Below are 12,897 nucleotides of genomic sequence, written 5' to 3'. Positions count from 1 at the left end.
GTGTTTCATTGTTACCATGTCTGGGAGGACTTTTTTTTCCCTCTTTGATCCCATATGCATGTATTCTAATGGATTATGGAAGACATTCTTCAGTTATTTTTGCAGCTCTATTACCAATCCCACCAGGAAACCAACACTTACATTAAATGCTGCGAGATGCTCTTTGACAAAACTAGCAGGTGGCGAGTTGCTTAAGCAATCTGTGCGCGTCTTGATGTTTCCCTGAAGAATGTTATTTTGCACGCGGTCTCTCCAATGCAACACGGCGAGGGATTATCTCTTGTCAGTGTTCTTTCTTTAAAAAAAAAAAAAGGGGGGGAGGACATTTGCATTTAAAGTGGCATGTAGTTGGTTTGGGGACTTATCAAGGCCAGATGAAAAGAAGCATTATTGAATACAAAAAAACAAAAACAAAGCCCGTCTTTTTATTTATTTGCTCTGATTGTTTGGCCTGTTTTGTCTAATCAGCTCCACTCAGCTGATGGAACCAACACGGCTGTGGATCCTTTGTGATCTCGAAGGTTATGTTCTCTGTTCGTTTGCCTGTGAGCAGCTTCTGGTTCACACACTGCCAGCAGAAACAGCAGATTTATTTTGGTGACCTCAAAACCTTTTCCAGCAGTACAGCACGAGCCTACACTGCTCAGCATGCCCTGTGTGGTTTTTACTAAGCATAGCACCTGTTCTGTAGCCTTACAGAACAGTTTTAACACATATGTATGAAGCAAAGATAACATTAAGCCTGACGAATAATTAAAAATAATATGTTTTATTGCACGGTTTGTTGGGATGAACCAGTAGCTTGAATAAAACTTGTGTCAATGGATCTAAACTAGACTTAGCAGAGCACTGGAGCAGGAAGCTGGATGGATATAAACTATTAATATAAGATGTAGGAGAAGAGAGGGGATGTTAATTTGAGAGGCTGTTTTTAGCTTTCCAATTAGCTGCAGCATTAGCTACCTTCTCATTTAGAGGTTGTGGTATCAGCCCACAAATTTTGTGGTGAAATGTCAAAGACAAATTATTTCTGTGGTAATTAAATTCAGCTTTGCAAGCAAGTGAAAATTACTTTTGTTTTTTTTTTCCACTTTTAAAGGTGAAACTTTCTGCCTTAAGTAGCTCCTTTCAGCCTTAAATAGCTGAGCGGCTAAACGTTTTTTAGTCTCATCCATCTTCAGTCAAAACAGAGAAAACAGTAATAAAGTTTATAACGTGTTTTATATGATTCTGATGGGTGTTTTTTGGATCACTGTGAAATTAACAGCTAACTAGGGAGATAATTAGGCCTTGGTAAAAATCTGCACTCAATTAAGTGCTTTCTTGTGTTGCTCAGCGACTCCCCGAGCACATCGCCCTCCCGGCCTGTTGAGTTAGTGTAAACGAATCAAGCCAGAGAAGTGCCTTGTATGACTGCAGGCAAGCAGCCCGCCCCCCCACCCCCCATTCCCTCCCCTGCAACAGTCATTCTAAGCCAGGGAAGACCCCCCTCCACTGCCCGGCAGATGGCCGTTGGTCTCTGTGCCAGCCGAGGCGCTGTGGCAGAGCTCATGGCGCTTTGTCACAGTCACGTTCGCCGGCTGCTCCCGTTGCGCCTTACCCCAAGGCGCAGAATTTGTAGAGGCTTCACCACTTCCTCTCCCCTGATGTAGCCTGACACTTCCTTTACCACCACCGCCAGTCCACATTACACTGAGCAATGAGCATGCTGGGTAATGAGCAGAATTTGTCAATCAGACATGCTGCAGCTCCCCTGACAGCGGTTTTTTAGCAGCAGCGATATCACGCTGCTGTCGTCAGAGCACTATCATTATGTTCATTTGAAAGTGTTTCCAGCGTGTCAGTAAGAATACCTTGGGCATTTGCTTCTCACCTCTCTCCACCGTCTCTACCTAACTAACTTGTTTGCTAGTTGTCATCAGGCTGGTGTGCCCGCTGTGTTTGCTGAGCTCTCAAATGGATATGACATGTTTTGACTGCAAATGAAATCTTTCTCTTCATACTGGCGGGCATTGACAGAGAAATTGGCAGTGCTGAGCTCATCAGCAGCAATAGGCCTGTGCCCCCGTGACTCTCACTGCTGAGCAAATTGGAGCTGTGGTGGAAGATTTCTTGCATATGAGGACTTCCACATTTTTCATATCTTCTTCAGAAACAAATAGCACACAAGGCTGCTTTTTGTCTGAGTCCAAGGCTTTAATATAAGCCTCATTGCCATTGCTTTTATCCTTATTTAATTCTCCATTAGAGCCGATTCAATATAAAATCTACCTCTCTACATAGGGTCAAAGTGAAGGCATTTTGAAGGTGTCGCTCTAACTCCTGCTGGATTTGCGGGGTTAAAAGGTCTGGGGAATTACTGGACGTGGTTTCGGTGCGAGCAGAGGAGAAGGGGGTCGATATGGAATAACAAGAGACTTTGTGACATTATCCAGCAAGGGATAGGAGGCCATCACATATCTCCCGAGATCAATATATGTGTGCAGTTTACTGTCGTATTAGCCCAGGAGACAAATGACGTAAGACACAGAGAGACGGTGGAATGAATAAAGGAAAGAGAGGAGAAGGTGAGGAGAACCACAAATGATGCACGTGGCTTCAACAAACATTCTCCTTAGAGTAAATAGAAAAGCTAATCACTAAAATAAGTCACAAACCAAATCCACCAGCAGCTTGGTTAACCAGCAGCCTACACAGTGTCACACACAGGATAAAAACTCTAAGGCATGGTGTGGGTATACTTTCCATGTGAAGGCTTTGTTGTTGACAGCGTACTGCTGCAGAGTGAGTGACAGCAGGGTAATTTTGCTCCGTCCCTTTTTACCCATGTAACACTGAAGAGTCTCCCTTTGTGCTTCTGTTTGCTTTCTTTGGCTCCGTGTTTCTCTTCCGTTCATTCTCTTATAATCATCCTCCCTCCGTCTCTGCTCTCTCTCTCTCTCTCTCTCTCACAGTCCATTGATCCAGGCCAACAGTTTACCTGGGAAAACTCCAACATGGAAGTCAACAAGCCAAAGAACCGCTATGCAAACGTCATCGCCTATGACCACTCCAGAGTGGTGCTCACCTCTGTTGATGGTAAGAGCTCATGCAACCACTTAACCCCCCTTGACTGAGGCTGCCATCGATTGAGGCCTCCTTCATGTGTGCCAAGGACGTTTTGGATGCCTGCAGCTGCTGCTGTTAGAAACTAAGTCTTATCCTCAAAGCCCATGTATCCACCTTCAGTGCATTAAAAAGTGCTGAATATAATGTGTTAGATGGGAAAGTAGCACAAATTATAGGTGATTGACTGTCTGTGTAACAGTTCACTTTAGGCTAACATTTGCATGAAAACATCATTTATCGTTAGCTAAAGTCAATGGAAGAAGTGATAATTAACTGAGCTAAGCTAAAGCTAAACTAATGGATGTGACCATGGCAGTCAAATGCTGTCAACACCTGTACATCACATCTGTTACTCTGCTCTGTGACAGCTGTTCCAGGCAGCGACTACATCAACGCCAACTACATCGACGGCTACAGGAAGCAGAACGCCTACATCGCCACTCAGGGGCCTCTGCCGGAGACACTGAGCGACTTCTGGAGGATGGTGTGGGAGCAGCGATCCAACACCATCGTCATGATGACCAGACTGGAGGAGAAGTCACGGGTAAGGACAGACACACTGCTACTCTCTACACAAACAAACAAACAAATCAAGGCCATCCATCACTGCCTGAACGGTGCAACAGTTGTGTATCGATTTATTGGCATGTGCATACTCAGGAATGATTCACATACAGCATATAATTTATTATTGATAAATAACTACACCAGCCCTCAATTACAGTAAATTATTAATTGCGAATCATAAATGTAGGTAAATAAATGAACCAGAAATACATTTTCCTGTCTGGACATGTTGTCGTTATGGTAGAATTGAAGGAATAAAATCACTGAGTGAGGAAAACAAGTTCAGTACAACTTAAATCTATTGATGTTGACAGTCCTACAACAGCCCGAACAGCTGGTGTGTGGAGGTAGAGAGGTGGGCAGACCTGGAGTTTCCTGACATATATATACGTATATATATATACTCATGTAGCTTTGACATTGAGGAACTTTACACCCAACAAAGCCTGAAGGCATATAGACACCCAGTCCTGCTTTAAAGCAGGATTTGTCAGCCTGATCAAAGTCACAAGGACTTCAAAGCGTATTTTGGTTGTTTGTGGACAGTATCGCTTCATGTTCCTTCTCTTCTCCCCAGTCTTCAGCAATCTCTAAAAACTTCTGCATGAATTATTTCTAAATCTGTTTGTGAACAAACATTCCTCAACTGCCTTTTTCCTCCGTTTTCACTCCTCTTGGTGATGGAGTTACCGTGGAAACTTCGCATAAACATACACAAGGAAGTACAATTTTAATCCAAATTATGCACACGTGCACACACACACACACACGCGCACACAGGGTGGTTATATTTAGAGTTTTATAACAATCCGAGCACTCTTTTATTATTTAGTAAGTGCTCTGAGAGTGCAGCGCTTGATTGCTGCATATTTATTTTTTCCCCACACCTAACCGAGGTTCCATAGAGAGCGAGACGCTCTTGTTGTGTTCGCGCTTCCTGGAATCGGGCTACAAAAAGCAACTGCACTATAATGAAATTACACACAATGAGGATTGTCACCCAACAACATTTGTGTGCTCCTAAAAATAACATACAGCCTATTATAAACAAAACAAATGAGCACATGGCACCTAGAGATTCAAAATTGGAATGGGTTTTTTTTTAATTACCATCACAAAATCATGCTCATGGAATCCTCCGAGGAACAAAAAGCAGCATGGAGCTCTGGCACTATGTGCTGCTTTATTAGAGTGTGTGCAAACGGTGCCCTAATGAAAGAGCGTCCGTACACTCAGGAGTGGAAGTAACAGGAAACGTTAATGAAAGATGGATCCAGAATTCTTGACACTGATGTTTTTGATGGAAGAGGATCATTACCTGAGGCTCCTTTCATCTGCACCGAATCTGTAGGAAAGCGATTGTTTTGTCAACGTTAGACTCGAATCACTTCCTGTCCTTCACAACATGGTATCATTCGTTTTCATTTTGAGCTATCAGCGCAATCCATCATTTAGGCAAATTGTGATGGCACGCCATCTTCTAAAAACAGAGCTCATTTATTTGTACCTCTGAGAACATCTTCAGTGCGGATAAGATGATTTTTATTACACAGCCGCCGCCACGTGATGCCGAGGACGTGATACCTCTCTGTGAGTTAGTGTGTCTGAGTGGCAATTTAAGAAGTGTGACAGGCTCTCTTTACATATGAATAAATAATTAGCCAGCCAACACTGTGCAGAGAAAACCAAACATGTTTCACAACATTTTGAAAGCTTTGAGGAAACCAGTGTACGAGTGTTAGCAGATTAATTATGAATATTATCTCTGCACAGCGTCGCGTGTGCTCCTAATCAGACGTGTGTTAATGTCAGACTGACCGTGGTTCTGTGATGTTGTTCCCTCCCTTTCCATAAATTCATATTTGCCTGTTTCTCTCTCTCAGAGACACACATATGGTGAGTGAGTCAACCTCCCACCACCTAGCTAGACGCATGTCTGATGCCAAACAGAGCAGGAGCTTGACAAACATGATGAGATCCAGCAGCAGGCAGATTTCAGCTTCCTTTTTTGCACTGCTATCATTACCAGTTAGTGAAACCCTGAAAGGTCGAAGCTCGAAATGATGAGTGTGTGTGTGAGTGTGTGAGTGTGTGTGTGTGTGTGTGTGTGTGTGTGTGTGGTCGGCAGTCACCGCAAAAAAAAAGCCAGGTGGTGACATGTGAGAAGCAAAGTTCAAAGCAGGACCAGATGACAGTGAGACCTGCGGCATGTGTGTGTTTTTGTGAGGGCTTCCACCCATCCACCCTACCTCAGACTGCACAGAGATATTCATTACAGCAGTGACTGCTAATCCATATGTTTGTACTGCAAGCAGTTCCCCATCACTCAGTTGAGTTTCGGCACTGAGTGAGGCTCAGTGGTGTTTTAGCGTGTTTTGTTTGTCAATTTGTACCAGCTCCAAATGTCAGCTCGGCACTGCAGTATCAATATGATTAGCCTAGCCGCCGCCGCCGCCGCCGCAGCTCCTCCTCACATACAATCAATAGCTGTAAGTTCTGGTCCCAGCTGTTCTGACATTAGGACAGTTTCTGCATTTGTTCAGCTTCTGTTTGGAAAATTAGAGCGTAGCCGAGCTTTGGAGCTTCTCCACAGGAACTGGAGGGTTTTTTTTAAGCTGGAGTTACTTTTAACTGACTGAAAATGGGTTCAGCTTCTTGTTAAAAGACATTCGGTCGACACATTGAACCTGAAGTGTTTCCAAACAAGACTCAACTCAGCCCAATCAGCTGGATATGTGCAGTGTTGAGAGTGTGAGTCACCACCTCTAGAAACTCTGAGACCCAGTCAAGAACTATTAAACTGTGGCTTGATTGTGCAGTTGTATGCCCTTTTTTTCGGCTTCATAAGTGTAGTATTTATTTACGTTTCCTCATTTGTACTAACCCAGAACAAGTGAAGCTCCAGATATCTGACAGAAGACCGTCTTTTTTTTTGTTTTAATCTAATCCCAGCTGCATGTTACCAACCACAATAAGTAGTAAAACATATATAGATAAGTCCACGGTGCCGTTTTCAGAGATGCATGCGCAGCCTGTCAGTGCCAGCGATTGGAGAATCTTTAGTCTCGTCCATAATGCAGTTTGCTCCGTGCACATATGGAGCCAGGTGGCCGAACCTGCTGTCCATCCGCGTCTGGCCAGTTTAGCCTTTTAGCCACCATCTCCGATACACAATGCAGCGCCCAATCATCACAAATGTGCCAAAAGCATACACGACAAAGGGGATGCTAACCACCCGGCAATTAGCTCATTGAAAATGATCACAGGCTGGTAAAAAGTGGGCTTTTTAATGCTCTTTTGAAGACAGCTTCAAATGCAGACACATGAATGCACATACAGAAGCCTGATTCACCACTGTTCGGTTTTAGTGCATACAGGAGCTGACTCTGAGTCTTCAGGTTTTAATTGGACGGCGGACAAAGCCTTTGATCTGACCTCTTTACTGTTCCCTTTCTTGTTAATCAGTGTGAACCTACAAGCTTCTCTGTAGCCTTGTGGTGCTTTCTCTCCTGACAGTGTGTGTGTGCTCTCTCTCTCTCTCTCTCTCTCTCTTCTGCTCTGCCAGGTGAAGTGTGACCAGTATTGGCCGTCACGAGGAACAGAGACCTACGGGATGATCCAGGTCACCATGTTGGACACCGTGGAGCTGGCCACTTACAGCGTTCGCACTTTCGCCCTGTACAAGGTAGAGTGCTGCCTGTTTGGTTTTAGCATATAGCGTGAATGACACAAGCACAGCCTGTAATCACACTTCATCAGTGCTGGGGTCACATTTTTAAATTTCTCATTTGTCTGTAGACAGACACAGACTATTACCACTGGAATCATTTTCCACTGATGTAATTGTTTTTTTTAAACGTGCTGGATTCATCTCGTTCTCTTAGAAGCAATGAAAGATTTCATTTTTGCCTTTGATTCATATACTTCACTGCACTGATGATGTGACTGATGGTTTGTCCTTTATTTCCCCTCTCTTTTGTCTTTTTTCCATCACTTATAATTTTTCAAACACTATTATAATTCCTAATTAATTGCAACTCTGTAGCTGGAGCGATTACGCTGTTTCAATCAGGAATGGTGACAATGCCAAGAAGCTGGAGTTCTATTGCTAAATTATACATATTATCTGCACCTACACTCACAGAATGATCACAGCCTCTACATCAGAGTGTGCTAAGTTAAGTTAAAATAGCTAAATTTGTGACAATTAGAATCGTTTTTCAGACGGTATGATTTCATCTCTCTTTTATGAAAACAGTGTGACCCGCCCAGCATGAAAAGTTTCTCTCTTTGAAAAGCAACCAATTAGAATTCACTGTGCCAGAGTATCCCACCAAGCATCAAGCTGACACTCTGCTCCTCCTGCAGAACGGCTCCAGTGAGAAGAGAGAGGTGAGACAGTTCCAGTTCATGGCCTGGCCAGACCACGGGGTTCCGGAGTATCCTACCCCCATCCTGGCCTTCCTACGGCGGGTTAAGGCCTGTAATCCTCCAGATGCAGGGCCCATGGTGGTCCACTGCAGGTAGGTACACAAGAGAACAGGCAGCGCACACACTTAACGCTGCCTCGATGTTTTGTTTAGTGCTAATTACGTAATTATAATTTTCATTTTAAGCAGTCAGGATGAGCGCTTCTGGATGTTTCTGCAACAGTTTTTGAGCCAACAGGATGAAATCTGTCACACACTGTCCAGTTTTAAGCTGTTGTAACTTGTTGTAGTTCATATTTTTTGATGAAACTTTTTTCCGTCTCCGTCAGTGCGGGCGTGGGCAGGACTGGCTGCTTCATCGTGATCGATGCCATGCTGGAGCGCATGAAGCACGAGAAGTCTGTGGACATCTACGGCCACGTGACGTGCATGCGCGCCCAGAGGAACTACATGGTCCAAACCGAGGACCAGTACATCTTCATCCACGAAGCCCTACTGGAGGCCGCCACCTGTGGCAACACCGAGGTGCCAGCACGCAACCTGTACGCCCACATCCAGAAGCTCACCCAGCCCCCGCCTGGTGAGACGGTCACTGCGATGGAGCTGGAGTTCAAGGTGACTAAAGCAGAGTGTGGCGACAAGACTAACCTCAGGGTTCTGCTCACAGAGATTTAAGCATCCCCACACTTCCCCAGTTAATTCATCCATTAAGCCGATAAACAGGAATTTGTCCCAGTGACATTATTGCTGAGACATCACTGCAGCATCAGTAAATACAGACACACGCACAGTGGACCAGAACCAGTACACATAAACATAAACACACCTACACGTGGAGCATTACAAGATGACTGACACACACACACACAGCTGGTGTTCAAGGTCGCAGTCACACACACATGCACGCCTTCTGTCAATAGCCATCGACTGTGATGTTATTACACACTTTCCTCCCAGCACCGCTCTGCCATTAGCCCTCTTATGACCATGATCCATTCTGTTTGAAGTGATAATAGCATCTACACTCCTGCCAACAACGGAGAATGAAAGAGTGAGAGAATGATTGCAGCGTACGTGGGGGCCACAGCCTCCGTACCCACACAGTCTGGCCACAACACACACACACACACACACACACACACACACACACACATTCTCCTGGAGTATGGTGACCGTCCATACACACTGCCGTGCTGTCCATCTGTGCTCCGTGCACTGCCAGCACTAAGCCTGTCACGCCTACTATCATCCATACTCACACTGGGACTCTATGGGAGACAGGTCCACTGCTTTTATTCATATCCACCAGCAGAAATCTGAAATATTCACCCTCCACAGTTTTTTTTTATTTATCCTGACGATAAGACTTGACAAGGAGGCGTTTTTTGGGCTTCCTTGTCTGCTGACTTCACGTCACATAACCTGTTTTTTCTTTCTTCCTTTCTACCTTTCATGAAACAGAGACTGGCCAACTCCAAAGCTCACACGTCACGCTTCATCAGCGCCAACCTGCCCTGCAACAAATTCAAGAACCGCCTGGTCAACATCATGCCTTTTGAGTCCAGCCGCGTCTGCCTGCAGCCCATCCGTGGCGTCGAGGGCTCCGACTACATCAATGCCAGCTGCATCGATGGCTACAGGTCAGCGAGGATTTCATCTCTGAGACCCGATGTTGGGAAAGAGTGTCACATTAGTCTTTTTTTTTTTTCCTGTCAGCAAATAAAAGTCATAATATTGATCATCTTGTTACAGTGCCACCTAAAGCTGATGTGTTTGAAGCAGGGAAAGATAGACAGACTGAGTCTGGTGTCATATGCTCATAGCATAGCGGTTATAGCTTCCAATGAACTGGAGAAGTAACAACAAGACTCATTAGGAGCAAAAGCACCCACAGACGTGCTAACTGTAAATATTGAGGATGATAGAACAGTCACAGAGCTTGTGGTCCATGTCCTTGTGTTGAGGACAGGAGGGTAATGTGATGTTTTCCTGGGATCTGTGCATGTTTTGGCTTAAACACAGTTTCAAGGATTTCAAGTTGATTTCCAAAAAAGGCTTGTTGACTGTAAATGCAATTCATAAGGGTTTCCCTGTGTTTACTGCTCCAGCCAGGTAGTATTCCCCATGTTGGAAAAATGCCAGCACACATCCTGCACATGTTTCTAATCCATTTCAAAGCGTTATCCAGAGCAGCGTGTCCGTGGGCCGGCCAGGTGCCTGATATACAGATGCTGTATGTGGGACTGGCTCATAATAAACTGCAGAGTTCATTGTAGTTTTCTGAGAACTATAATGATCTATAGCAGTGGAAAATAAGCTGTAGCAGGCTTTGGCTGCAGAGGCAATACTTGTTAGTATGATTAATTCATCTGTGCTTTGGCTTCTTTCATGAGAGTCGCTGATATAGAGAGAAAAGGCAGAATAACACAGGCCTCATCTTTCATGGGTGTTTCAGGGTGTTTACATCTTTTTACACATAAGATCAGACTGAAGGTAAAAAGATGAAGGTTGATGAGATGATGCTGCACAGGCCTCACAGAGCAACTTTAATTTGGTTTATTTGAACCTTTCCTATTCCCTGACCTGTGACGTTTTGGCTAAAAAAGGCTTTTTTCATCCCTAAATGACCTTTATTTATTGCAAACCTGACGCCCTGGTGTTCAAACCCACCACCACAGAAACTACATCTCACCCTGATTCTGTCTGACAGCGCTGAATGTAACAGGTCTGCTGTTGTTTTCTGCCATCAGAGATTGTTACAGGTGTGTATTCACAGTGGACTAGATAAAAATGTATGGGAGGGGATTGAAGATGAGGCCACAGTGGGCTGTATCCAGTCGCAAGAATTACTCCCGGATCTGTCAATGTGGCTTTTGTTCACTGAGCCACTACAGCTTTTATATCGAAGCTGCCGCATATCCTCGTGTGCTCTGTGTGTCCAAATTGCTTCCTAGAGGGAGGAAGATGAAAAGGCAGCTTTCTGTTTTATATCTATATAAGTATGGGCAGCGACAGGCAGAGCTGGCTCTTCTGTGGTTTAAGTGGAGGGATGGATTTAGCAAGTGTGAAATGCCATTTAGTCCGTATGGGGTTCTGCTTCGAACTGGGCCGTGACAAAGACAACACCTCCACTCACACCTCTCACAGCTCCCACCCGTTCCTTCAGTCCTGCTGTTAATGAGAAGGTGTTCCGCAGAGGCCGACCCTCCATTGTTGCTGTGTAAATAACATAATTGCAGCAAGAGAGTATTGTAATGAAGTGTTTTCCCCAAACCCTCCCCTCCTCGTTTATTCCTCCTCTCCTCCATATTTTCTTGTTTTCCTTCTTTATTTTTACCATTTTCTATCTCTGTCTCTGCTCTCCTCCCTAATCTGTCTCCTTTGCACTTCATTCCTCTCTCTCTCTCTCTCTCTCTCTTCCTCTCCTCCCACCCTCTTCTCTCACTCGCCATCTTAATTTTCCATCCAAACATCATGGCAGAGACAGACATCCGGGTGGGGACCTGTTGTGTGCACCAGCGGCACTGTGTAATTAAGCCGCTTTTAAAAACGCGGGCATAAATAAAAACTAAACAGGGGCCTCCAGTGCCCTTCACCCTAGCGCCTCCAAGAAAAGCCAATAATATGCTAAGCTAATGAGAGGCGAACCATTGATTCCAGCTATGCTATCAGGGGCGCGAGCCCTGGATATGCTCCGATGCAGGCTGGAGTTTTAGCATTGTAATGAGGTTGAAATGAAACACTATGTCCTGAAGCACTGCAGTCATGTGGGATGATGCAGAGAGTGCTCTGTGCTGTTTGGCAGCGCGCTCATTGGGACACTGAGCAGAGGAGTCAGTATTGTGTGATACGGTTCGAATTGTTTTTGTTTTGGCTGGGGGCCGTTTCATGGGGAGGTTAGAGGGGTCCACCCTATCAATTTAAAATTTAGCATTCACCCCCTGCTTAGCATTTCTTCCCCTTCTTCCTCTCTGCCTTTTCAGATTCCCTTTCCCTGCACTCGTTCTTTTCCTCTTCTGATGTCTTGTGTTCTTCCCTCTCTTCCTCATCCTCAGCAGTGAGTCCTACATTGCACTCGGACGGCCAGCTGGAGAGAGCAGTGCTCACTCTTTTCATCTCTTCTCCACATCCTCTCTACATCTCTGCTATAGTTTCCTTTTTTTTCTTCATCTTTCTCCCGTTTTCATCTTTTTAATTTGATTCCTCACTCTGCTGCCCCCCCCCTCCTTGTATGGCATCTCCTCTCCTCTCCACCAATCTGTTGTTTCTGCATTTGTGCGAGCGAGGCCCTGAGCATATTCTAATCTCTCGGTTCCACATTAGTGCCTTGCCTGCAGCACCTTCATTAGTTGTTCAGCCATGGCTCAGTGTGTGACGGGTTCGTGCAGGCAGCAGTAGCAGACACGCTGCTGCTGAATGTACAAACAAAAAAAAACCACTGCGCGGGTAGATGAGTGCACCTGAGCGCGGGTTCACATGTGTTTCAAACATGTGAGTACGTGTGCACAATTATGCATCGTGTGTTTTGTGTGTTGGATTACTCAGCTCCCGCCTCTCTCTGTTGATCAGCATGCTGCTGCCACCTGCTGGTTGACAAAGGAACTGCTCAGCTGGACCAAAGTCACGTAGGACACCAGCACTGCTGTGGCACACAGTGGATGAGCTCATCTCTAGTTTTGTGAGCATATCAAGTGCTCTTTTTAATTCTGTGTTGTGTTACACAGAGGAAGGAGGAAAAGGGAGAGGATCCATATAGGCTTGAATTGCACAGGGATGAGAATACTTGCCACAG

At 45.0% G+C, this 12,897-nt stretch overlaps 1 protein-coding gene across 5 annotated transcripts in view; it reads left to right on the top strand.

Annotated features, from left to right (window-relative positions):
* Positions 1–12,897, top strand: part of ptprfb (protein tyrosine phosphatase receptor type Fb) — a 144,757-nt gene that overhangs the window by 126,219 nt on the left and 5,641 nt on the right. For all 5 annotated transcript variants that reach the window (XM_028428005.1, XM_028428009.1, XM_028428008.1 and 2 more), the window contains 6 exons: positions 2,955–3,078; positions 3,477–3,652; positions 7,241–7,360; positions 8,044–8,198; positions 8,435–8,720; positions 9,567–9,745. In XM_028428005.1, coding sequence (XP_028283806.1) covers positions 2,955–3,078; positions 3,477–3,652; positions 7,241–7,360; positions 8,044–8,198; positions 8,435–8,720; positions 9,567–9,745 — 1,040 coding nt within the window. The remainder of the gene's footprint in view (positions 1–2,954; positions 3,079–3,476; positions 3,653–7,240; positions 7,361–8,043; positions 8,199–8,434; positions 8,721–9,566; positions 9,746–12,897) is intronic.

The sequence above is a fragment of the Parambassis ranga genome, chromosome 17, assembly GCF_900634625.1.
Source record: "Parambassis ranga chromosome 17, fParRan2.1, whole genome shotgun sequence".
NCBI classification, from domain to species: Eukaryota; Metazoa; Chordata; class Actinopteri; family Ambassidae; genus Parambassis; species Parambassis ranga.
The sequence above is the reverse complement of the archived record's forward strand: the minus strand, read 5'-3'. Positions and strand labels throughout refer to the sequence as shown.